Source organism: Lissotriton helveticus, chromosome 8 (genome assembly GCF_964261635.1).
Source record: "Lissotriton helveticus chromosome 8, aLisHel1.1, whole genome shotgun sequence".
NCBI classification, from domain to species: domain Eukaryota; kingdom Metazoa; phylum Chordata; class Amphibia; order Caudata; family Salamandridae; genus Lissotriton; species Lissotriton helveticus.
Window position 1 is genome coordinate 5,521,668 of NC_136069.1, and position 26,979 is coordinate 5,548,646.

General features: G+C 49.5%; 1 protein-coding gene across 6 annotated transcripts in view; it reads left to right on the plus strand.

Annotated features, from left to right (window-relative positions):
- The window catches only part of WDR3 (WD repeat domain 3), a 137,340-nt gene that overhangs the window by 39,231 nt on the left and 71,130 nt on the right, over positions 1 to 26,979 (plus strand). For all 6 annotated transcript variants that reach the window (XR_013599687.1, XR_013599688.1, XR_013599689.1 and 3 more), the window contains exons 10-17: positions 1,455 to 1,562; positions 2,127 to 2,357; positions 2,735 to 2,828; positions 3,602 to 3,703; positions 10,341 to 10,426; positions 17,952 to 18,093; positions 21,301 to 21,357; positions 21,808 to 21,908. Coding sequence is in view for 3 of the 6 variants with exons in the window: in XM_078656346.1 (XP_078512472.1) it covers positions 1,455 to 1,562; positions 2,127 to 2,357; positions 2,735 to 2,828; positions 3,602 to 3,703; positions 10,341 to 10,426; positions 17,952 to 18,093; positions 21,301 to 21,357; positions 21,808 to 21,908 (921 nt within the window). In the remaining 3 variants the exon portion in view is untranslated. The remainder of the gene's footprint in view (positions 1 to 1,454; positions 1,563 to 2,126; positions 2,358 to 2,734; positions 2,829 to 3,601; positions 3,704 to 10,340; positions 10,427 to 17,951; positions 18,094 to 21,300; positions 21,358 to 21,807; positions 21,909 to 26,979) is intronic.

Genomic DNA, 26,979 nt, shown 5'->3' on the forward strand with positions numbered 1-26,979 from the left:
AGCTTTCATAATAAAGTGTGGGACTTCATTAGTGCAACATTAGTGCAACACTAACAGAAAGGCTTTCCCAGATGTCACATGAAACAATATGTAATGTGTGTGTGTATATATATATATAATTATATGTGTGTGTGTGTCTATGTACAGATAGATATGTATATACATATATGTGCAAGCAATAATAACACACTTACAAGTAAACAAATGCAACTGTTAAATGCATGGGATAAAAATACAAGCAGATGATAATGATAATACTGGACATCCACTGCAAGAAATAGGCACTGCAAGTAATCAGCAAAAGAAAACTTGGAAAGATATAAGATGTATACACAGAATTCATCAGATGGTTATAACCACTGCAAACTTGAATGTGCACACAGACACACTCACACATCACAATGCCAATAACCAGAGAAAATACCTCACCCGCTGCAATAACTACATCTTAACCCACACCAGACTGGGGAATTCACAGCCCTGGGGTTAAGAAAATCCGCAAGTCGGGAACTGCCACACTGAATAGACGAGTCCATCCTTCAGGTCCACAATCCTGTCTTCCAAGTCAACAGACCACTGATTTATAATCTCAATTCACTAGAAGTTTCCTAGAAGGCCTCCTCTGAGCCAAGGAAACTTACCGGAGTTGGCCGAGCTCCATGCAAGCGTTCCAAGGCAAAGGAGTTCTCACGTATCCTCCTGCGTTCCCACACATTCCAGCCCCTTATCTTAGGGAAGCTTACAAAAGTAGAAAACGTCTCTAAAATAACAGAAAACCATCTTGAATGTGAATAACTTAAATAATGTGAGTAATCAGGGGGCCTGCTTGTGTGTGCAAAACTCAGGAATTGGAATTCAAAATGGCATGAGGGCATGTCAAAGTCAATAGTAAGAACTTCATAATACTTCCCAGTGTTCAACACAATGCACATTTGTGCACCACACACTTAATTTCCCAGTGTACAACTTAATACACATTTGGGCCCCACTGCATATAGCACTACACTCTTTGAGACCGAGAAGTACATTCCACACCTCTCTCACTCATGTTTTCAAATGCACATCCCACATGCTCTGTTCATGGCAAGGCTGATCTACTCTGTGAAACACTCCCACTCCGAAGCTACTAGGAGACACGAAATGAAATCTCAAGTCCATGCAAGTGCAGAAAACATGATGTCGTGCATTCAGGCTAGAGTAAAGTAAAACACCTAAAGTCGATTAAAATAATGGTAGTCAAAAGTCATCAAGTGGTCACCTGGATATGATAAGGTTCCTGGGGGGCCACATTGGTGTTTGCTTCATAAAACCTTATTTCCCCCAGAGAAGCCTTGTTCTGATTCTAGTTTATTTAATGACTTACCTCTAACGTCAAGACTTGCTATATACGGCCTCTGTACATTCTCCGCTACATCCCTCCCTGTAAGAATTCACCTTTCCTTCTTCTCTCCCAGGCTGAAGGTGTCAGAGGAGGAAGATGAGGATGCCAAGACCACAGTCGAAAGCACACTCCAGGACGAGGTTCCGCGACTCCTCAATATCAAAGCGTCATCAAAAATCAAGTGAGAGACGAGCCTGGGATCGTTCCCTGCTGCGTAAAGCCTGATATCTGAAGTCTTGCATCCGACAGGTTACATGACTGAGGCGAGATGAATGCTCTCCGGGAAGATAGGCCACATATATGAGTGGTTGTTTGAATCGTTCCAGAGAGAACTTTGCCATTGATTAGATTTGCAGGAATGATTAGAAATGACTCTGGACCTTGCGGGCGTGGCTTTACGAATGTACATGGACAAGTAGTTCAATAGCAGGTTTCAGACGGGCTGAGGCTAGTTTCTTTGATGAATGAGCAGGGCGAGCTGAGAGGACCACAAGGAATCATACGTGGGGTGGTTACGTTGAACCTCTTCAAAGTAGACCCTATAAGGTGGTGGATTAGGAATACGCACCTGTTGGCAAATAATGCATATAATTGATTGTGTTTTGATAGTTCTCTCGAACAGCAAATTGTATTTACACCCTCTGCATACTACCTTTCTTTTTGTCCGCAATGCCCCATCTCTACTTGCCCCGGTGTTTCTGCCTTTAGCCATGACTCTTGCTCACAAGTGTTTTTCCCCCCACAGATCCTTTGACCTAATCCTGTGCCCCAAGGGGGATGTGAAGGCCGTGCTGCTGCTTCAGAACAACTGCCTGGAAGTGTACAACATCAACCCATTGGCCAAGACCCCCGAGAGCTCCCGGGTGGCCCAGGTCACACTGGCCGGGCATCGCAGCGATGTGCGCACACTGTCCTTCAGCTCCGATAACATTGCCGTCCTTTCGGCCTCGGCAGAGAGCGTGAAAATCTGGAACAGGTTTGTTGCCCCCTTGAACAGATGTGCTCCTGCAGGGGGTTTGCGTCTGTGCATCAGTTACTTGTTGGATGGATTTCTTATAACCGCTCCTTCATAAGCTCTAGTGGCCTTGCACATTCTGTCTCAACCCACAGAGGGTTTTTAGCCTCTTGGTGCTTGTAGAAGGTAGAGACGGGTATCCCTATATGAGCCTGGCATCATGGGCATGTGCCCTCTGTACATTTTATGTACCCCTCTCTGTGCTGTCAGTCTGTGCCCAGCATTCAACACCCACTGCTACTGCACACAACACTGGCACACCCACACTTCAATTCTGACCTTGTCCGCTCATTAGAAACGTTGACACAAATTTACTTCATGCTTCTGTCTTCTGACAGGTCCACGCTGCAGTGCATCCGAACCATGCCATGCGACTACGCTCTCTGCTCCCTCTTCGTGCCAGGAGACCGGCAGGTCATCGTCGGGTCAAAGGTAATCTCTTCTGAGGCTTTTTATTCTGTTGCCATACTTTACTCTACAGACTCATTCAAGGCGTAGTTCCTGTCCAGACAGTCTTTAAAATGCAAGAACTGTGCATTGTGAACTGTTGACCTAACCTGATGCAGTGTGTTGTGTGGAGAAGTCCCCACCGCTAAGGCTGAGCTTAAACCACTCCCAAGGGTGGTGGGAAACATTTTGAGTTACTCAAAGCAAAGAGCCGCAGTGGTCTGTCATGAGAAGGTGGCCCTAGAAGGAGACACGTTTGGCCCAGTGGTCAAGAGGCAGCTCTGATGAAACACTGATAGAAGCAGGTTGGGATCAGCAGCGCCACCTCAGAGCGCCATCGTGACAGGTCCTCTCTTCATGTATCCGCAACGTCACTGGCCGCACCATGGATTCCTTAGAGCTTCTGCATTAGCAGCAGAGACTCCATCGGAGTCTCCTGGACTGCGCCACTCGCAGACGAGCTTGACGCATGCCGTGGAGGAGCCTCATCCGTGCACCACCCAGGTGTCAAGCGTGCACTCGGAAACTGCTCAGCAAGTGAGACTTTTGGAATTGGTGAACGACATGCAACTAAAGGCTGTCGAGTCCCGCACCATTACCCGGCAGATACTCCAATAAGGAGGATGGAAGGAGGGGTTGGGGGGGGAGAGGGGAAGAAGGGTCCAGTGTACAAATGTTTGCCTCAGTGTCTTTGCTCGACCTGTCCCAGTCTCCCTGATTGCTCTCTGCTCACTCTTCCCCTTTCGTCTCTCCTTCAGTCAGGACAGCTGCAGATCTTTGACCTGGCTTCAGGGAACTTGCTGGAGGCGGTGGCCGCTCACGATGGAGCCATTTGGTCTATCTCGCTTTCTCCAGACCAGGTACGCACATACCTCTTTTTGTTTACCTTGGATGATTATAAAACATTAGCATGACGATACTGTGTTAAATTTTCAATGCCCAAGGTGTTTTTGATATTATGTCAAAAGCTTTTTGAAGTCTTAATCTGTCTGCTGGAAGACCAAAGACCGGAGCGGATTCCGATACGTACAAGTTGGCGAAACGGAGACTCTGATGGGCAGAATCAATGATGGGGAGATAACATAGCGCTAACACCTGAGTCTGCAGATGGGAAAGCCCACTCTGCTGGATGTTCAGAAAGCCCACCCATATCTACACTGAACCCCCTTCTGAAGAAGGGGACACCGCAGCCTCCACTGTCCCTCCTGCATCGGCCGCTGCCCCTGACTCCTCCTGCATCTCTGCCCACGCTCCACCCGGGAGCCAGTGCCACCCTTCCTGAAAGGGAACTACAGTTCCCATCCACCCCTGGGAGGCCGGCCTAGCCCATTTCCAGGACTCCTGTTGCCAATATAGTCTTTCCGCAGCTCCTGCCTTGTGGGATGCACATGAGCAGAGCCCAGGTCAAAGGGTTGGGGGGTTGTCTGCGCCAGTCCGAGCCCAGAGAAGGCTGGGCTGGGCCACCCCTCTTTCACCTCAGTCTCAAGTACAGTACCCCACCGCCTTGCTCCCCCGACACCGCACTCTGTGCTCTCCCTGCGCCGGGCTCCCTGTAGTCATCTTCACTGCTGCTCCCCCCCCCCCCCCCCTCCTTGCCCCTGGTGCAGCTGCATCTGCCCTTGCAGTCTGGTTCATCCCCTTCCCTCGTCAACTGAGCCGCGCGAGGCAGTATCCTGGTGAGAAGGTCGCCTTGATATTTGTGTGACTATATGTCCCCCTTCCCTCCCGTTTTGAAGGCTCATGGGGCATTATCTGGGCGCTATAAGAAACTCATTCAGCAATATACCTCCTGGGGTGTAGTATACTGTGCATGTTAAATATATGTGCACCACTGAGTTAGGATTATATGTAAATACACAGTTGTTTTGATTTGAGTGGAGAACGGATCTCTTTTCAGTCCTGATGAGAAGCCGGGGGAGGGCTTCGAAACATGTCGACACGGGAGACGCTGCTCATTAAAGCATCGTATCTCCATCTCAGTCCCCACTTTTAACGAGACCAGCTCAAAGGAACATTAACATTTATTTTTTCCACTGAGCCAGGTATTTTTAAATGTTTCACCATTCACTCACTTCTGACCCTTCCACTCACACTCCTACACCACACATAGTATTGTTTTTCATAACCAGTGCTCCCACATAGTCGTAGGTCGTAGCACGCCCGTCCCGCAGCGGGGCGGGAGGACCCCGATGATGAAGCATGACACCAAGGGTCCGTTTGGTGGGTGAGGGGTATTTAAACAAAGCTGTGTGCTTTCCACCATTGTAGGAGACACACATCGTCTGGAGGAACACTTCTATACTTCCCCATAAGGGTGGATCCCTTTGTTTTTTGACAATATAATTTGAGGAGAACGAATCCACCTCTTCTGCTCTTTTGAGCATTGCCTCTTCACTCCCTTCTTGTGTTTACTTTCATCCCCTTCCCTCTCTTCCTGCCCGTCCACTTGCTACATCCCCCCCCTGACCTGTGTCTGCCACGCTGCTCTGCTGGGGCCTTCCTCTATTTGCAGCCCTACTGCTCCATGCGCAGCCCGCGTCACTCCCTGTTGCACCTGGGATCTTCTCTCGAGTAGACCCTGCACCCCTGCCCGCCTTCCGGCATGGAGATCACAGCGCAGACGCACAAAGGTCATGCTGCGTACGCTGGACTCCACCCACATCAGACCCCCTCAGACTGCTGTCGCTTCACCTCGGGTGAACTTCGAACCCTGGCCCCCGGACGCCAGAACATCCTGCGCCCAAACTTTGGAACTCAATTGATCACCTGACATCAATGGCAAATATACTTCTTCAAAGAGAGGTTGAACGCATCAACCCACTGCATCCCCACTTTTTAGGGCTCATTTAAGACTGCGCATGCGCTGTCTGTTGCAAGATTTTTGCTTAAATCTGGCTTCAACGCCATTGATTGCTTACCGTTTGTTGGCTTTATTGTCGCATCTGTTTACTTTTTTATTCGTCAGCATCTGCGGGGTTTCCTTCCTCACGTGGCGCTTGTCCCTCCCCTGGAGCATGAACCACTTACTTGTGTTCTTCCATTTCTCCCTTTAAAGTGCTGCTTTCTTCTTTTAGTTTAAGCACTCTACTAGAGTGCATGTGTTTTCTGCAGTGCTTCTGTACAGCATGGCTAAAAATCATCGCTAAAGCCAATAGGTCTTGCAGATGCGACCAATTGGTTGTAACAATGCTCTTTTTGTTGAAGGGTTTGTGCATCTTTAGTCAACTTAATGTTTGTCATCTCCCCCGCGCCCGTCGACTTGCACAGTAACATTTTCTTTCTTTCTTTGTAATCGAGTTGAGTAATAAAAACGTTCTTCTCTTACTTCGTTGCCGAGCTGTCTTAGTGGTTTGTTAGTTTGTTGAAAGCTAATAAACACAACAATGCCAATAGCATTGCATAGTTTTCCTGCACACGTGGGCATGCATGTTGACTGTCTGCAGGGTCCTTCCTAATTCCTGTGAATGGCTTGAAGCCTCAGGGCAGCGTCCTATAAGCCAAACGGGACAGGACTGGCAGCAGCCCCCCTCTAAAGGAGGACTGGCAGCAGCCCCCCTCTAAAGGAGGACTGGCAGCAGCCCCCCTCTAAAGGAGGACCGCGGGGCTTAAAAAAACTGGAGGCAGCACTCCAAGTCCTACATTGGTCAAAAACGTGAACTTACACCGGATTCATCAAACGTTTTTGAGTTGTGTTTCTAAACCAGAGAGTTGTGGGCATTAAGTTGTAAATGAGCGTCTAAGCACCAGTCAACCATGGCAGGAGACCGGAACTAGTAGTCGTGTTGGTGACCTCTGGAACTTGCAGATCTGGATTTGAATCAGGCTCTTTACTGACGCACCGTTTGATCCTAGAGAAATCATTGTCCCCCAGTTCACAGCGACAGGAATCATAACTACATTTCTGAACCCTGAGTTGCTCTGCTTATTTGCATGATTCTTGAAGACCCAAAAAGCACCTAATATCTAATTTTAACCAATAAAAATAAACCCAAGATTTGTAAAGCGCGGCAAATCACTGGTGAGGCACTGATTGTAGACACTGGGAGATCACATGATTTGTCCAGAATCACAGGAGGTTGACGCCAACGCCAAAACTTGAACCTGATTCACAGGTGCTCTGAAGTTGACAGCTCAGGCCAGTACATCACATCCTCTCCCTTGTATTTGATATATGAATATGATCACCGCACTGCACTTTTAAAACGAACAAAAAATGTCACCTAAATTATTAAACAAACATTGTCGTGACAGCAGCCTATAGGCTTTGATTCTGCTTCTTTTGTGAGCCGGAAACATGATAGAAAATGGTCAGATCACCCTCACAGAGAAACATCTGCTTTGTGTCTTAAGCATCCAGACTGACTCTGCTGCTGTTCCAGAGGCGACCTCTTCAGCAGGTAGGAGCTTAGCCTGGGGCTCTCCTCAAAGATAGACACCAATATTTAAAGGTGTGAGGCAATATATTCATGAATCCGGGTACATTTTACATGTCAGGGAGCGTGGATTTAGGGTGGTAACTTGTGTCTACATTGTGGAACCTCCACTGGTGTTGATGACCGCTGCATAGACCAGCAGAGCTTCATCGTGTCCTCTGGAGCGGAGAGCAGGGGCAGCCTTCCTTCCAAGCTTTCAGAGGCGCTTGGACCACCTGAGCATCTGTTCTCTAGTCTGAGTGCAGACAGCCGAGCCTCAGAGAGGTGTGAAGTCACCTCCATGGAGCCGCTCTCCAGATGGCATGTCTTAGGAGGGCTGCAGGAGCTGTCTTTGTCGCTATAAGCTGAGGCCACCTTTCCTGAAAGAGGGTTGTTTGCCTTTTCACAGTGTTGGCAGTGACTAAGAATTGCATGCAGGGGTAGAGGGGAGCACATCACTTCTCCCTTTTGCCACAGAATTGTACACACCAGCCCTCCAACTTGTGGTGTGAGTTGGAGGAAGGAGACGGCAGAGGACACCGGGAAGTCCTTCCAGGAAGACCGTGGAACTGTTGTCGCTGATCTTAAGTGGTTAGATGGATAATATAAAACTCTCACTATGAACTAAGTTTTATTCCATCTCCAAGAAGAGATGCTGTTCATCTTGAAGGAGAAAGGCCTCCCTTTTCATGGGCGGAAGAGTGGTGCAACCTCTACAAAGTAAGAGGAGTTGGAGCGCCATCCACTTGACGGGTCCGCGAGCCCATTCTTGGCACTGCAGAGTCGGCTTCCGAGACCAGAAGGCCAGACGTTGGCTTCACCAGTGATAGTGCATGTGTGCTGCGGAACAACTAGGAATTTAGGCATTCTTCAGAACAATACTTTGTCCATGAAGACGAGATCATTTCTGTTTGTGAGACCTGTTTTGGCACACTGCGCCTTCTTAGAAAAGTCTTCCAATGGCTTTCCCTGAGTTCCCGGAAGACTCTAATCCAGGCATTAATCATCAGCCGTCTGGATTAGGGCAATGCTCTGTTCCTTGCCATAAATGAATCTCTGGTAGCCAAAATGCTGTAGGTTTAAAACTGCGCTGCCCAAATGGTTAACAACCGGCCTCCACGCACTCGGTCAGCTTCCACACAGAGCACCCCGCTGGCTCCCCATTAAACAAGCATTTACAATGCAATATGTCTCGCATTTATGCAACTTTGAGCTATTGACATTGAAAATGACAATGCCTTTTATTTACGTTTTGGTTTTTAAAACAAATAAAAAGCATTGTCATTTACAAAGCTAATATCTTAAACTCTCACAAACGCGAGACCTATTGCATTGCAAATGCTTGTGTTATTAAAGCTGCCTTTCTTCTTCAAACCGAACCCCATGAAATCTGGAGTTGTGGTGCTGGGAAATAAAGGGACATCTGGGCACTGTATGCAGTCAAATTCCTGCACTCCACATTTGTATTACTGACTGTGGCGTTGGGCCACCCCTTAGCCCTCATCAACAGCAAAGCATTTCACACAATACATTAATGAGCACTGCGCAAAACGGATTCTGTGGTTGCTGGACCTGGCCAGACTGAAGGTGGAGATATAAGTGACTATCCGCCTCAGGCACACATCATGTGTTGTGCCTAAACATCAACGGCTCACAGCACCAGCCTTACTGTGCCATGGTAAACACAGTAAAGGGACAAACAAGTCAGCAGACGAGGCGAGCATCACAAAAAATTTATCAAGTTGTGATAGACGCCCACCCGTTGTGATTTGATTTAAATAAAATAACTTCCCGCTGCAAGCTACCAAGTCTTCGCATTTAGTAAATATTGCCCCGGTCTAATCTGCTCATTAACAAAGCTTAGCGGATGTAGGGAGCGGAGGGAACATTTGGTAACACTTAGAAAGGAACATTTGGTGGCGAGAGGTTGAACATGCCATCCATCACTTTCCTGAACAAGGCTCAGGACAACATAAACATTCTCAAGTAAAGTGAAAGAAGGCAGGCTCGGGGGAACACGTCCTTCCCCCAAGCCTGCCTTCTTTCACGGGTCCGAGGATGAAGTAAGAGAGCCCACCCGAGGCGCATTTTAAACAAACTATCGGCATTGTGAAAAAATATAGTGCGTCCCGACTAATAAAAGAGACTGTGTAAGGCCGCCAGCAAAAGATCCAGTCTGGATGGGCCGTCCTAAAAGGAGACAGGGCAGTAACAAGGAGGGACTAAAAAGCCTAATTTACAATTCAAAGCCAGCGTTTAGCATAAATGATGACACCAACCACACTTCTAAAACCTACCCTACTCCAATATGCCTCGCAGAGCGAGCAGCGCATGCGCGCTGCAATGCAGGTCTGCGAGACCTAAAAAAGAGCGCTGTTCAAACTCCTTTGGCTAAGTTATAAATCCAGGTCAGTACCAGGCCCAAAATATCACCAGGACAGACTTACCTCTTACTTCCCTGACAGGAATGTATGATAAAAAAAATCTACTTCTGCCACACCCTCAACGGATTCACACGTCAAAAGTGGTGCTTGACTGCCCTTTTCTTTCCATTTTTATTATTTCTCTATTTCTGAATGTCAGTTGGGTTCCATGATGGAACAGCTTAATGTACCCAGATGTTTCTTTTTTGATGCCTTTACACCCAGCAATCCACTCTCAACTTGTCTCCTCCGTCATATCCTGCACCGAGTACTTCCTCCTGCCTTCCAGCCCCATCTGTGCTCTCTGCACTGGTGACCAAGCGTGTGTGTTTGCACGGAGAGATGCCCACGCCTGCTCCCTCGTGGGCCCAGAGCTGGTAAGGGGCCTGCTGGGCCAGGCACACAGCAGCAGGAATTTCAGGAGCAGGGAGCCGACATACAGCTTACATACATGTTTACCCATGGGAGGCTTACATGCATGTTCCGACTCCTACAGAGATGTGTACAGGTACACGTGTGTGCTAGAGGGGCAGCTTCATTGTTTAAAGCAAGATTACCAGGGCACGTGTAAGAAACTAACTGGAGCAGGAACACATGCCTTGGAAGTGTGATTTTCTGTTGTGTGCTTTTTACTGACCGTGTTATGTTTGCTTTTTGATCAGCGAGGATTTGTCACCGGCGGAGCAGATAAATGTGTCAAGTTTTGGGATTTTGAACTTGTGAAGGACGAGACGGATGCACAGAACAGGTGAGGGGTCTTCTATACTTGTTGTATATTTCAGGAAAAGGGATGTCGGTGGGGCAGGAGCTCTGCTGTCAGCTTAAACAACGCAGTACAAAAGGGGTGGTGATGGACGGAGCATCTGAACCAATCAAACACTCACACCTAGTCAAAAGATCTGGGTTTAATCCATCACCGTTCTTTAGCCCACTCTGCCACCCCAGTTCAGACATGGCTATATGCAAATCAGTCTGACCCTGTGCCTCATGGGAACAGTCCAGCCCGAACTGCCAAGCCATGCCTTCCCTGGACCGGAAACAAGCTTCCGAGGACCGGTTTCTGGCATTCCAGCCGTCTTCAGCCCGGCTTGCTTGAATCCAGGCTGAAAGCCCGGATCCGGTCCTAGGATGCTTGTTTCCAGTCCAGGGAGGACCTGGCTTGGCAGTTCGGGCAGGACTGTTCCCATGGGGCACAGGGTCAAGACTGATTTGCATATGGCTGGGTTCAAACTGGAATGGAATGGTGAGCAAAAAAACGATGGATTTAGGCCCAGATCTCTGTACTGGGGTGAATGTATGACATTGTTCTGCATTCTGTCCATCAACTGTTGTTTTTGCATTTGTCAGCTTAAACAACAGCATAATAAAAAAGAAATCCAATTTTATGTGAGGATTCGCATGAGGGCTTCTCGCATTTTGCGCCTGAGACATTTTAACAATATGAAACTTTGTTCCATGGGAGTGTCCTAGAAGAGGGGCAGCAAAGCATGAGGAATGAATGTGTGCAGCTAAATGAGTGTGTGCAGCTGAATGAGTGCGTGCTGCAGGTGTCCTAGAAGAGGGGCAGACAAGCATGAGGAATGAATGTGTGCAGCTGAATGAGTGTGTGCTGCAGGTGTCATAGGAGAGGGGCAGGCAAGCATGAGCAATGAGTGTGTGCAGCTGAATGAGTGTGTGCTGCAGGTGTCCCAGAAGAGTGGCAGACAAGCATGAGGAATGAAGGTGCGCAGCTGAATGAGTGTGTGCTGCATGTGTCCTAGAAGAGGGGCGGCCAAGCATGAGGAATGAATGTGTGCAGCTGAATGAGTGTGTGCTGCAGGTGTCCTAGAAGAGGGGCAGACAAGCATGAGGAATGAATGTGTGCAGCTGAATGAGTGTGTGCTGCAGGTGTCCTAGAAGAGGGGCAGCTAAGCATGAGGAATGAAGGTGTGCAGCTGAATGAGTGTGTGCTGCAGGTGTCATAGGAGAGGGGCAGGCAAGCATGAGGAATGAAGGTGTGCAGCTGAATGAGTGTGTGCTGCAGGTGTCCTAGAAGAGGGGCAGGCAAGCATGAGGAATGAATGTGTGCAGCTGAATGAGTGTGTGCTGCAGGTGTCCTAGAAGAGGGGCAGGCAAGCATGAGGAATGAATGTGTGCAGCTGAATGAGTGTGTGCTGCAGGTGTCATAGGAGAGGGGCAGGCAAGCATGAGGAATGAAGGTGTGCAGCTGAATGAGTGTGTGCTGCAGGTGTCATAGGAGAGGGGCAGGCAAGCATGAGGAATGAAGGTGTGCAGCTGAATGAGTGTGTGCTGCAGGTGTCCTAGAAGAGGGGCAGCTAAGCATGAGGAATGAATGTGTGCAGCTGAATGAGTGTGTGCTGCAGGTGTCCTAGAAGAGAGGCAGGCAAGCATGAGGAATGAAGGTGTGCAGCTGAATGAGTGTGTGCTGCAGGTGTCCCAGAAGAGGGGCAGACAAGCATGAGCAATGAGTGTGTGCAGCTGAATGAGTGTGTGCTGCAGGTGTCCCAGAAGAGTGGCAGACAAGCATGAGCAATGAGTGTGTGCAGCTGAATGAGTGTGTGCTGCAGGTGTCCTAGAAGAGGGGCGGCCAGCATGAGGAATGAATGTGTGCAGCTGAATGAGTGTGTGCTGCATGTGTCCTAGAAGAGGGGGAGGCAAGCATGAGGAATGAGTGTGTGCAGCTGAATGAGTGTGTGCTGCAGGTGTCCTAGAAGAGGGGCGGCCAAGCATGAGGAATGAATGTGTGCAGCTGAAAGAGTGTGTGCTGCAGGTGTCCTAGAAGAGGGGCAGGCAAGCATGGGGAATGAGTGTGTGCAGCTGAATGAGTGTGTGCTGCAAGTATCCTAAGAGAGGGGCAGGCAAGCATGAGGAATGAAGGTGTGCAGCTGAATGAGTGTGTGCTGCAGGTGTCCCAGAAGAGGGGCAGACAAGCATGAGCAATGAGTGTGTGCAGCTGAATGAGTGTGTGCTGCAGGTGTCCTAGAAGAGGGGCGGCCAAGCATGAGGAATGAATGTGTGCAGCTGAATGAGTGTGTGCTGCAGGTGTCCTAGAAGAGGGGCAGGCAAGCATGAGGAATGAGTGTGTGCAGCTGAATGAGTGTCTGCTGCAGATGTCCTAGAAGAGGGGGAGGCAAGCATGAGGAATGAATGTGCGCAGCTGAATGAGTGTGTGCTGCATGTGTCCTAGAAGAGGGGCGGCCAAGCATGAGGAATGAATGTGTGCAGCTGAATGAGTGTGTGCTGCAGGTGTCCTAGAAGAGGGGCAGGCAAGCATGAGGAATGAATGTGTGCAGCTGAATGAGTGTGTGCTGCATGTGTCCTAGAAGAGGGGCGGCCAAGCATGAGGAATGAATGTGTGCAGCTGAATGAGTGTGTGCTGCAGGTGTCCTAGAAGAGGGGCAGCTAAGCATGAGGAATGAATGTGTGCAGCTGAATGAGTGTGTGCTGCAGGTGTCCTAGAAGAGGGGCGGCCAAGCATGAGGAATGAATGTGTGCAGCTGAAAGAGTGTGTGCTGCATGTGTCCTAGAAGAGGGGGAGGCAAGCATGAGGAATGAATGTGTGCAGCTGAATGAGTGTGTGCTGCAGGTGTCCTAGAAGAGGGGCAGCTAAGCATGAGGAATGAATGTGTGCAGCTGAATGAGTGTGTGCTGCAGGTGTCCTAGAAGAGGGGCGGCCAAGCATGAGGAATGAATGTGTGCAGCTGAATGAGTGTGTGCTGCATGTGTCCTAGAACAGGGGCAGGCAAGCATGAGGAATGAGTGTGTGCAGCTGAATGAGTGTATGCTGCAGGTGTCCTAGAAGAGGGGCAGGCAAGCATGAGGAATGAATGTGTGCAGCTGAATGAGTGTGTGCTGCAGGTGTCCTAGAAGAGGGGCAGACAAGCATGAGGAATGAATGTGTGCAGCTGAATGAGTGTGTGCTGCAGCTGTTCTAGAAGAGGGGCAGGCACGCATGAGGAATGAGTGTGTGCAGCTGAATGAGTGTCTGCTGCAGATGTCCTAGAAGAGGGGCAGGCAAGCATGAGGAATGAATGTGTGCAGCTGAATGAGTGTGTGCTGCAGGTGTCACAGAAGAGTGGCAGACAAGCATGAGGAATGAAGGTGCGCAGCTGAATGAGTGTGTGCTGCATGTGTCCTAGAAGAGGGGGAGGCACGCATGAGGAATGAATGTGTGCAGCTGAATGAGTGTGTGCTGCAGGTGTCCTAGAAGAGGGGGAGGCAAGCATGAGGAATGAATGTGTGCAGCTGAATGAGTGTGTGCTGCAGCTGTTCTAGAAGAGGGGCAGGCACGCATGAGGAATGAGTGTGTGCAGCTGAATGAGTGTCTGCTGCAGATGTCCTAGAAGAGGGGCAGGCAAGCATGAGGAATGAATGTGTGCAGCTGAATGAGTGTGTGCTGCAGGTGTCCTAGAAGAGGGGCAGGCAAGCATGAGGAATGAATGTGTGCAGCTGAATGAGTGTGTGCTGCAGGTGTCCTAGAAGAGGGGGAGGCAAGCATGAGCAATGAGTGTGTGCAGCTGAATGAGTGTGTGCTGCAGGTGTCATAGGAGAGGGGCAGGCAAGCATGAGGAATGAAGGTGTGCAGCTGAAAGAGTGTGTGCTGCATGTGTCCTAGAAGAGGGGGAGGCAAGCATGAGGAATGAATGTGTGCAGCTGAATGAGTGTGTGCTGCAGCTGTTCTAGAAGAGGGGCGGCCAAGCATGAGGAATGAATGTGTGCAGCTGAATGAGTGTGTGCTGCAGGTGTCCTAGAAGAGAGGCAGGCACGCATGAGGAATGAGTGTGTGCAGCTGAATGAGTGTCTGCTGCAGATGTCCTAGAAGAGGGGCAGGCAAGCATGAGGAATGAATGTGTGCAGCTGAATGAGTGTGTGCTGCAGGTGTCCTAGAAGAGGGGCAGGCAAGCATGAGGAATGAATGTGTGCAGCTGAATGAGTGTGTGCTGCAGGTGTCCTAGAAGAGAGGCAGGCACGCATGAGGAATGAGTGTGTGCAGCTGAATGAGTGTCTGCTGCAGATGTCCTAGAAGAGGGGCAGGCAAGCATGAGGAATGAATGTGTGCAGCTGAATGAGTGTATGCTGCAGGTGTCCTAGAAGAGGGGCAGGCAAGCATGAGGAATGAATGTGTGCAGCTGAATGAGTGTGTGCTGCAGGTGTCCTAGAAGAGGGGCAGGCAAGCATGAGGAATGAATGTGTGCAGCTGAATGAGTGTGTGCTGCAGGTGTCCCAGAAGAGTGGCAGACAAGCATGAGGAATGAGTGTGTGCAACTGAATGAGTGTGTGCTGCAGGTGTCCTAGAAGAGGGGCAGCTAAGCATGAGGAATGAATGTGTGCAGCTGAATGAGTGTGTGCTGCATGTGTCCTAGAAGAGGGGGAGGCAAGCATGAGCAATGAGTGTGTGCAGCTGAATGAGTGTGTGCTGCAGGTGTCCCAGAAGAGTGGCAGACAAGCATGAGGAATGAAGGTGCGCAGCTGAATGAGTGTGTGCTGCATGTGTCCTAGAAGAGGGGCGGCCAAGCATGAGGAATGAATGTGTGCAGCTGAATGAGTGTGTGCTGCAGGTGTCCTAGAGGAGGGGCAGCCAAGTATGAGGAATGAGTGTGTGCAGCTTAATGAGTGTGTGCTGCAGGTGTCCTAGAAGAGGGGCGGCCAAGCATGAGGAATGAATGTGTGCAGCTGAATGAGTGTGTGCTGCAGGTGTCCTAGAAGAGGGGGAGGCAAGCATGAGGAATGAATGTGTGCAGCTGAATGAGTGTGTGCTGCAGGTGTCATAGGAGAGGGGCAGGCAAGCATGAGGAATGAAGGTGTGCAGCTGAATGAGTGTGTGCTGCAGGTGTCATAGGAGAGGGGCAGGCAAGCATGAGGAATGAAGGTGTGCAGCTGAATGAGTGTGTGCTGCAGGTGTCCTAGAAGAGGGGCAGCTAAGCATGAGGAATGAATGTGTGCAGCTGAATGAGTGTGTGCTGCAGGTGTCCTAGAAGAGAGGCAGGCAAGCATGAGGAATGAAGGTGTGCAGCTGAATGAGTGTGTGCTGCAGGTGTCCCAGAAGAGGGGCAGACAAGCATGAGCAATGAGTGTGTGCAGCTGAATGAGTGTGTGCTGCAGGTGTCCCAGAAGAGTGGCAGACAAGCATGAGCAATGAGTGTGTGCAGCTGAATGAGTGTGTGCTGCAGGTGTCCTAGAAGAGGGGCGGCCAGCATGAGGAATGAATGTGTGCAGCTGAATGAGTGTGTGCTGCATGTGTCCTAGAAGAGGGGGAGGCAAGCATGAGGAATGAGTGTGTGCAGCTGAATGAGTGTGTGCTGCAGGTGTCCCAGAAGAGTGGCAGACAAGCATGAGGAATGAAGGTGCGCAGCTGAATGAGTGTGTGCTGCATGTGTCCTAGAAGAGGGGCGGCCAAGCATGAGGAATGAATGTGTGCAGCTGAATGAGTGTGTGCTGCATGTGTCCTAGAAGAGGGGCAGACAAGCATGAGGAATGAGTGTGTGCAGCTGAATGAGTGTGTGCTGCAGGTGTCCTAGAAGAGGGGCGGCCAGCATGAGGAATGAATGTGTGCAGCTGAATGAGTGTGTGCTGCATGTGTCCTAGAAGAGGGGGAGGCAAGCATGAGGAATGAGTGTGTGCAGCTGAATGAGTGTGTGCTGCAGGTGTCCCAGAAGAGTGGCAGACAAGCATGAGGAATGAAGGTGCGCAGCTGAATGAGTGTGTGCTGCATGTGTCCTAGAAGAGGGGCGGCCAAGCATGAGGAATGAATGTGTGCAGCTGAATGAGTGTGTGCTGCAGGTGTCCTAGAAGAGGGGCAGGCAAGCATGAGGAATGAGTGTGTGCAGCTGAATGAGTGTGTGCTGCATGTGTCCTAGAAGAGGGGCAGGCAAGCATGAGGAATGAGTGTGTGCAGCTGAATGAGTGTGTGCTGCATGTGTCCTAGAAGAGGGGCGGCCAAGCATGAGGAATGAATGTGTGCAGCTGAATGAGTGTGTGCTGCAGGTGTCCTAGAAGAGGGGCAGGCAAGCATGAGGAATGAATGTGTGCAGCTGAATGAGTGTGTGCTGCAGGTGTCCCAGAAGAGGGGCAGACAAGCATGAGGAATGAGTGTGTCTAGCTGAATGAGTGTGTGCAGCTGAATGAGTGTGTGCTGCAGGTGCCCTGAATACAACAGTGTCTGCCCCCCACTGGGGATAGTCATTGTGCACTGCTCTGTATTGAAGCCGTGGCCAGTACTTGCTGGGTGAGCTCAGAGTGGACAAACAGGTGAGACGTCTGTGTGGCCAACGATACAGCCGTGATTGGTCGGGCAGGGATGGGCAGAACCAGCATGGTGAGGGGGGATGCGTTATCACTCTGCACACCGTTCACAAGGACTCTACCCGAAACTGGTATTGAGGTCTGGAGGACTTATCTGCAGAAGGAAGAGGACATGTTTGTGATCGTCCAGACACACAGGCTGGTGCAGCGCTTAAGAGACACACAGCTGACTGAGAGCTTTGTCAAAACACGAACTGGAGGAATGCAAGCTAAGCAGTAACATCAAAAACAAGCAATCCCCTAAAGGCAGATGCATGACCCAGCTTCACTGCAGACCTTCAAGGGGTCTGAAGCAGAGGAGAGGGGGCTGTAAACAGCAGAGTTCAGCCTGGAAACAGTGTAATGCCTTCACCAAAAAGCAAAACACACAAGATGATAGACGGAATGTTGCACAATGGCAAAACATTCACCCCCAGCCACAGATCTGGGTTTAATCCATCGTTATTTTGCTCACCAAGCCACCCCAGTTCAGACATGGCCATATGCAAATCAGTCTGACCCTGTGCCTCATGGGAACAGTCCAGCTCGAACTACCAAGCCATGTCTTCCCTGGACCGGAATCAACCTTCCAAGGACCGGTTTCTGGCTATCAGCCTTCATCAGCCTGGATAGCTTGACTCCAGTGGCAAAGTGAGTAAAGGACCCACGTCTGGGCATGACCAAAAAGCAAGCATGGAACAGGCAGTCTGGATCTGTAGCTGACCACTATTTCTCATGAATTTCTAGGTTTATAATCTGATCTTTCACACAGGTCCATACAGAGACCTGAGACGTTTCCTCTCTGGCCCGTCTCTCGTATTCTGGTTGGAGATTTATCTCTTGTTGATGACTTCTGATGTTGAGTAGCCTTGAATCAGTAGATCTCTTGTGAAGCTGCACCTGTTTCAGGCAGAGATGTCACTAGTTTGACTGTTTGTGACAAAGAGAAGGTTTTTCTCATCGTACACGTTTGTGTTTTGACCCTTTTTCAGCCGGAGACTGTCCCTGAAGCAGACTCGCGTCCTGCAGCTGGACGAGGATGTCCTCTGCGTGCGCTTCAGCCCCAGCCAGAGGCTGCTGGCCGTCTCCTTGCTGGACTGCACCGTCAAGATCTTCTACACGGATTCACTAAAGGTACAGACAATACCAAGGGGGCTGGGGATGTTGCTGCCTTCACCGTTACAGTCATATCAAAGATCCCCCCTCCAGGCACCTGTCTACGGCGAGAAGCCGCCAGCATGCCCCTTAATAGGGCAGATGATGCGTATGCAGGGTGTAGCCTTACTTACTACTCCTTTGTGATCACTGATGAGCAGTGCACTGTCTTTATTTGAGGTATATTTACACTTGACCCCCTCTGAGGACGAGCAGGGAGTCCTGAGCCTACACGTATGTTGCATCGCAACCAGCTGTGTGGACCTGCTCTCAGGCTTCACAACTAACTCAACCTTTCTCTTCATGCTGTGCCTTCTTTGATAATTTCATTGTGCCGAGGGTTTGTTTTCTAAGGCATTGTTTACTCTGCGTTTGTCATCTCGGTGCATGTAGTTGGGCTGTGGATGCTAAGAAATGCAGTTAGATGCGGCTTTTCTTGGTTGTGGTATTGCCTGTTGTAGTTGTGTCGCAACTGGTTTGTATGTTTGTGGTATGTGTTATGGCGCGAGCCTAGTTGAAAGGCAGTGGAGACCTATAGAGGATAAAAGGCAAAGATAAATCAGTGTGCAGTTGGAGGGGTTGCTGGTTTCTAAAATGCCAACGTTGACTGGGAGCTCTTTGCAGAGAACTCTTTCCTGATGTCGAGATTGGTTTATAGATGGGTGATTTTCCAATTAAAAACTGCTAAAATGATCGGCAGGTCAACAGAGACAATTTTATAAAGTTTGCGTACAGTAAAATTAAATAAAAGTGAATTAAGGGTACTTCATTTAGTTTAATAAAGATAAAACTCTGCTCTGCCAAGCTGATATAATTTCATATTGTATTTGAAATAACCTTGTTAATGTGCTTTAAAAACATTGTTTTTCTTAAAAACATAAATGGAGGATGTTTGAGGACTACAGTTGGTTTTCTCATCCTTTGGTCAACATGTTTCGGCCACTTTATCAGAAGCCCTTTATGGATATATGGCCTTCCGGACCTAACAACCCTGTTACCAGTATCCTAACCCTTGTATTAGATGTCCTAAACGCAGGTGTCTGAGGCGTGGAGTATGTGTCATGTACATGCATTTGAAAGTGTGCAGAGAACTGACATGAACTAGAAATTGATCGCAGTAATGGTTATAATTGAACTAAATAAGTCATTTACTAGCGGCACACTCATCAAGAGATGGAAACTGTTCCACCCAGATCTCCTGTTGTCCTGGCCTTCAGATGCTGTCGGTGTGCATGGATTGAGAGTCGGTGCGGTTTACCTGTGCAGGATGTTTTGTGACGCGCTTCTGCCTTGAGCTGGAAAGAGACTGCAGGTGCGAATAGTCTCATACAGTGCAATGTGAAAGCAGAATGAACAAATGGAACTAAATAAACCTTGGGTCGGGTCCTGTTTTATCCGGTTCTTGCTGTAAATGTAGTCTAGGCTGTCACTGAGGGCAGAGCATTATGACAACCCTTCCAACTTTCTTGGAGCTCAATCAGAATGGATGCCGCCTAATGATGTGAATGCGGTACAAAAGGGGGTAGTGATGGGCTGCTAAAGCAATGGAGAATATTTGAACAGAAATGTTGCTAATAAGAGCATGCCCGCGTGGGCGGAGTGGCGTTATACAGAGTTCAGTGTTTTCGTTTCTGCAACAACCGTCTGTTATAGCGAGCAGCTGTTCACCCGTTGATGGATCTCAGCCCATGAATTCTGCAGGAGCAGACGTGTGCCTTATGCGCCGCCTGTGCCTTATGCGCCGCCTGTGCCTTATGCGCCGCCTGTGCCTTATGCGCCGCCTGTGCCTTATGCTCCGCCTGTGCCTTATGCGCCGCCTGTGCCTTATGCGCCGCCTGTGCCTTATGCTCCGCCTGTGCCTTATGCTCCGCCTGTGCCTTATGCTCCGCCTGTGCCTTATGCACCGCCTGTGCCTTATGCACCGCCTGTGCCTTATGCACCGCCTGTGCCTTATGCTCCGCCTGTGCCTTATGCGCCGCCTGTGCCTTATGCGCCGCCTGTGCCTTATGCGCCGCCTGTGCCTTATGCTCCGCCTGTGCCTTATGCTCCGCCTGTGCCTTATGCGCCGCCTGTGCCTTATGCGCCGCCTGTGCCTTATGCGCCGCCTGTGCCTTATGCGCCGCCTGTGCCTTATGCGCCGCCTGTGCCTTATGCGCCGCCTGTGCCTTATGCGCCGCCTGTGCCTTATGCGCCGCCTGTGCCTTATGCGCCCGCTGTGCCTTATGCGCCGACTGTGCCTTATGCGCCGCCTGTGCCTTATGCGCCGCCTGTGCCTTATGCGCCGGCTGTGCCTTATGCGCCGCCTGTGCCTTATGCGCCGCCTGTGCCTTATGCGCCGGCTGTGCCTTATGCACCGGCTGTGCCTTATGCTCCGCCTGTGCCTTATGCGCCGCCTGTGCCTTATGCACCGCCTGTGCCTTATGCTCCACCTGTGCCTTATGCGCCGCCTGTGCCTTATGCTCCACCTGTGCCTTATGCGCCGCCTGTGCCTTATGCTCCACCTGTGCCTTATGCGCCGCCTGTGCCTTATGCTCCGCCTGTGCCTTATGCGCCGCCTGTGCCTTATGCGCCGCCTGTGCCTTATGCGCCGCCTGTGCCTTATGCACCGTTTGTTCCTTATGCACCGCGTTTGCTTTCTATTCTCTCCGCACTTTAAACTCTGTTTGTACTTCAAATGCAGTATGATCTTTATATAGTATATTTTCCCATCCTCCCCAAACTGTCCTTTCCACTCCTGGTCGCTCCTTCGCCGTCACTTCCTCTCCTCTGCGCTTCCGCCCAGTAACCCTCCCCTTTCTCAGCTTCTTGCCTCACCATGACCCATTCAGGACCCAACCGAACTGGACTTTCCTCTCGTGTATATATGATTGTTTTTCTTCCATCCTATTCTGTGCTAGCTGCAGCATGCCTTCTCTTGTATGTACAGTTCGCTGATACACCCGGGTTGAGTGCGCTGCATAAGAACGCTAAAATAAATGCTGTGTAACGGGTGTGTGGTCGCAGGTGAGGAAACCCCTTAAACAATTGCATCACAGCCAAAGAGACAGAGGGCAGGTCCTATCTATGTTCAGTATTGATCCGCTCTTTGTCCCTGTGACACACACAGGTGGATTCCTTTCTTACCACTGAGGTGAGTCCTCCTTGGCAGCTCTGATAAGACTGGTGAACCCTCTCTTTCCTTTGCAGTTCTTTCTCTCGCTCTACGGACACAAGCTCCCCGTCCTCTGCATGGACATATCCCACGTAAGTCAGTAACTGATCTCTTAAAAGTAGTACTGTGTGTACTTAAACTTGTCCTGTTCAGTGATATATTTTGTTTAATTATTAGTTCTGATGTAAATTCTGATTTAGAAAGGGATTTCCTTCACATGTTGTTAATTTACTCTCACCCCGTAAAAAGGATTTTGGATTTTTAGAAATGTTTCTTGAAAGCTTAGGTTTTGATTCTGAGCCTATAATCTTTGCATTGTCGTGAGAATGTCCACTGAGATGGTCATTGTGTATGTATTTTAGTAGAGGGGATTATATTTGTGTGGGTAGTGTTCACATTTTATTGCCTCCTTTGGTATTTTTCTTGTCTTGTTGATGCAGTTAGTTCTCTGAGGTGTTTCATCTGACAAACCCATGAGTTCAGTTTGCTAACCGTTTCAGTGCAAGGTCTGATTCTGTGTCGCGATGCGTTTCTTCCCACAGGACAGCGCCCTGATTGCCACCGGCTCTGCGGACAGAAATGTCAAGATCTGGGGGCTGGACTTCGGGGATTGCCACCGCTCCCTCTTCGCTCACGAGGACAGGTGAGAAGCCAGCAGGTACTCTGCTCATGGCCTGAGCTTCATACCGTCTTACCCTCACTGACCCAACACAGACTGGATATAGCCCTAGTCCTGGGTTCCCTTCTCTAGGAAGCGGGCACTGTATGTGGTATACCACCTGGTGGTTACACTGTGCACAGAGTCCAGAGATTCCCCTAGAAGTAAATGTAAATGTCAAGGTATTTGTATAGCGCACTGTCACCAAGCGGGTTGTTGGCGCTTGTACGCATACCGCTGTGGAAACCTTCCTGGCTTTCCCTGTGAGGTGTCCACTCCTGGGCCCCCCCAGGGTGAAGCCAGGCATCCCAGCACTGTTGGGGCTGTTGTGGAGATTAAGCAAGCTATTGCCCAGAGTTGCGGAGTGGGACTCCATGATTGGAATAAGCACCGAGGTGAGAATTATCAGGTCCGGCGAATTTTGAGCCCAAGACCCGCCGAGGCGGGAATCGAACCCTGGTCCCGGGCTAGACCTCTGCATCAGGGTCTGCCGCTCTAACCATTGAGCCACACTTCTCCACTGTGTGCACAGGGCTCCATGTAAACCAAAGTGCTCTATTAGAGGTAGTGTGGGTGAGCAGCCTTATTTATTTATTTATTTATTTATTGCAATTTATTAAGCGCAACGTATACCCGTGGGCGTCTTGGCGCTGATGAGATTCCCTAAATATCATTGGCGGCACAGAAGATGATATATACTTATTGCTCAAAGAGCCACGTCTTTAGCCCCTTACGGAACTGAAAGAGTGAGGAGGACATCTTAATGTGCTGTGGCAAGGTATTCCATAATTTGGAGGCTGCAACTGTGAAACGCCGGTCTCCCCAGGAGACTGTTTTCGCTCGAGGGACCACAAGTTGGTTCAAATTGGCTGATCGAAGCTGTCTGCCTGGTTTATAAGGTATCAGCAGACCTTTGAAGAAAATTGGTCCTTGATCATGGAGTGTTTTGTAAATGATACAAAGCGATTAAAATTTGATCCTATTTCGGATCGTTAACCAATGATATTTTTTAAAAGTGTCCGATATCGGGGAGAACTTAGGTGTTTTGGAAAGCAAACGCGCCGCTGCATTCTGTACTGATTGCAATTTATTCATAGTCCTGGCTTGGGCATTTAAAAACAGACCATTACAGTAGTCAAGGGATGATAGTACTAGAGAGCTTATTAAAGTTTTCGCGGCAGTTCCAGGCAGGTATGGAATGATTTTTCTGATCATCCTCAATTTATAATGGGCTGTTGCCGCTACCTTGTTGGCATGGGCCACAAAATTTAATTCTGCATCAAAAATTACTCCCAGGTTCCTTGCCTTAGTAACTGGACACGGGGGGTCTCCCATGGCGGGTGGCCACCAGATTGTTGACCACTCTGGACGGAGGTGTCCAAAAATGAGCACCTCCGTCTTATCAGAGTTAAGTTTAAGGCAATTGTGTGACATCCACTCTTTGATTGCAAGGATTCCATGCCTAAAACTGTCTGCCACCCTTAGGCCTAACACAGAGGAGTGCAAGACATTTGTTGTGCAGACATTGACTAATAAATGACACATGACTCCGAAAGGAGATTCACACCGACTTTTGGAAAAAAAAGCTTCTTTCAAGATTTATTTTAAGACCAAGAAATGCATGAAAAGGTAGGTACGTTTTTTAATAAGAATACTTTACCCTTTAAAAAGTGGCCACTCGTTAACTTATGAGAGGAAAAAGAATGCAGTTATTCTGGTTAGTACACAACTTACAGATCCAGTCTTCAGGCTTTCAGGACAATACCAGGCAAGGTTCAAATTGGTACCAAGAATGCACCACCATCAGCACAGGGGCCACCAGTTGCAGAGGTCAAATTGGGGGTCAGGCACCCAATGGTAACAAATTGAGACTGGGGTGATTGAAGATGAACTGCTCACAGGTGAGTAAACTGGTGTCAGGGTCAATCTCCTGGAGTTAAGGTAAGTACAGAGGGGGCTACAAGCCAGCCCCAAACTTACACCCTCAGCTGCATTAGGGTGGCTGGGTGCAGAGTGCAGCTTCGGGCGCCCAATGCAATTAATGGGGGGGGGGAGATCAGTTTTGGGAAGGGGCTGCAGGCTTGGGCCAGGAGCATGCCCGTAGAAATCCCACAGCTGCCCAGGTAAGTAGAGACACTAGGGGAAGTATGGACACGGATAATTGTGGGCTGCAAGGCACAGGGGCGTCCGGTGCAGGGGTATCCTAAGATGTCGGAAAAGTCTTACCTGACAGGTTGCGGTCAATGGGAGTCTTCGAGCTGAGGCTGCAGACGTCGCGGTGGAGTGCAGCAGAGATCAGCCCATGATGGACTTGGAACCTTTGCAGGGCCAGTGGGCTCCTTGGACTCGAGCCGGGGGCATCGGGTGCAGAGGTGGGTCCAGCAGTGTTTTTGCGGTTCCTCATGGTTGAGCTCCTTTTCTTTAAAGTTGGTTTGTTCTGGACATATCCACTGTCCACGCGAGATCTTGATCTTTGCCGAAGGCAGGCATTCCTCCCAAGGCTTTGGACGTTGCTGGGCTGCAGGATAGGTCATCTTTTGGCGTGATAGTCAATCCACCATAAATGCGATTAAAGTGTTTCAGTCCAGCTCTAAACCTCTGTGCCCTTTGCTTAGGTTTCTTTAAGTATGTCGAGGGCTGCAGACAGGGCGGTAGGGCTGGTGCCAAGTCAGCTGGTGTCTGCAGTCTTCTCTGCTGTTGCGATGCTGTAGTGTCTGGCTCTTCTTAGGACATCAGGATTCTGATTTCAGGATCTGGGAGAGCCACCTATGTATGAAATGTAGGGGCATTACAGGGTAGTAGCAGGTCGGGACTAATGAGTTCCATACCTGGGGTGTCTACACCCTCTATTATGCCACCCTCCTGTTTTCCTTAACCTCCTAGCACCTGAGGGGTGGAGTTGGCAAAGGGGGGGCACACCTCCTATTCCCACATGGTTTTCCCACTGGTTCTTCCACTAAAAATGAAATGAAATGAAATACCAGTATTTGTAAAGCGCACAGCTACCTCCGAAGTGGTGTCCCGGGGCTGGGGGCCCTCGGGAAGCTCGGGGGCCCTCGGCAAGCTATTGCCCAGAGTCACATGGTGCTGGTCTAATCTGCCGCCGGTTCTGGGGATCGAACCGTGAGCCCCAGATTCCAACGTCAGTCGCCCTGGCCGCTGCGCCACAGTGGGAGTTTTAGCCAGGGGGCTGCCATCTGCTGCTGGCAGCAGAGTCTGGGGTCGCATTGCAAAGGCGCCAAGGACTTTGAAGCTTCCCTCTCGAGCACTGTGCCCATCCTGGGGCAAGAGGTGTGGTACCTCCGCCCAGGATGTGCTTTGTTTCTGGCCTCAGAGAGCAGGGGCTCTGGACACAGGGGTCCAGAAACATGTCTGGTGGTGGCAGGCTGACTAAAGCCAATCGGAGACCACACCACGGTTGGTAGGTTTTCAAGGGGCACTTCTGAGGTGCCCTCTGGGTACTTGTTTCAATAAACCCTACACTGGCATTCGTGTAGGTTTATTGAGAGGAGTTGTTTGGTACCAAACACTCCGGTGTTCAGGGAAGCCATCATGGTGCTGGGGAACACCAGCTATTGAGTTTTAATCCATGTACTCTGACTACACTGGTACTTTTAACATGAAGGAATAGACTTAGACATGGTAGGGGTATGTCTGCTTATGCAGATATGCCCACGACTGAGATACAGTGCAGCCAGCCTAAGGGCTGGTAGTGCGTGCTAGAGGGACGACTTACCCCTACCTTAGGTAATGCTGCTTTGACATGGCACACAGATGTGCTATGTCGACTTTGTCTTTTTTGTCTGCACCAGGGCATGTCTGCTGCCGTGGCAGTTTGCATGTCCAAGGTGGGGGTCCCTTCGATGCCAATGCCCTAAGTACCCAGGTACCATTTACTAGGGTCTTACAGGGGCTCTGAAGTGCCAATCGTGGTGCCGTTTTAGGGAAGAAGCACTGGCACAGGGGACCTGGTTCACATGGACTTTGTGCACTTACAATTGAAACCACATCATTTTCCAGGTTTTGTAAGTGAAAACTATTTTTATTTAAAACGTATTTACCTTTTAACATACATCTTGGTATTAAAATAAATCTTGAAAGAAACCTATTTTTATCAAATTAGTGTAGTCGTCTGTCCCTTATTGGTCAATGTTGTGCAATACATGTCTTACGCTCCTCTGTGTTAGGCCTAGGACTGCTCGCCCACACTGCCTAAAGTAGAGCACTTTCAGTTTGCATTGAGCCCTGTTCACTTCTGGGGGAATCTCTGGACTCGGTGCTCGATATAGCCACTCAGGGGTACATCATTTAAAGTACCAGCTTCCTGCAGTTTTTGAGGGTATTGTCTCCGGTAACAGGGGTACTACATTTTTGGGGCCTTATCTGAATACGGGCCAGTGCTGGTCTAGCTGTTTGATGGGTGGGAATAGAGTTTATGGTTGGCATCCGGCCAGGCCTTCAGATTCCAAACTCTACTGGTATCCAGCAGAATGATTCTTCAAACCTCTGGGTTCAGAGACAATGAACAGAATAGAAACAGGAGTGGGTATCAGGGGAAAAGCTGGCCGACTTTAGGTTAACCCCACGGGAGAAGGAAAAGGCTCCAGAGATTGGGTTTCGTTGGAGGTGTCTTGTTTTCATCAATGTAGGTGATTAGAAGGTTGAGCTTTCAGTCTTTTGCAAATGTGAGTGCTTTGAAAGATCAGTGATCTGGGTCATGTTTGTCCAAAATTATTTGACACTGGAGAATTTTGGTGCGAGAGATTTGTCTCCTCTCCCTTGAATATTCTTTCTCACCACACCAAACTTTCTGAAAGGTTGTCAGGTTAATATAGAGGACAAGTTCTTACTTGTGTTGTGGGAAGGATGTCTGTCTGTCAATGAGGGACAGAGTTTCCTGTATGGCCTGTGAAAAACAGGAGTGTCTAGTAGATGTCTGGCTATCGAGAAACCGTGCTGAGCTTCTAAAGCTTCTTTAATGTCTTCTCTTCAGCTCATGTCCAGTGTGTAAGTTCCGTCAGTAGCTTTAATTTGTATGCATTGTTACATGAATGAG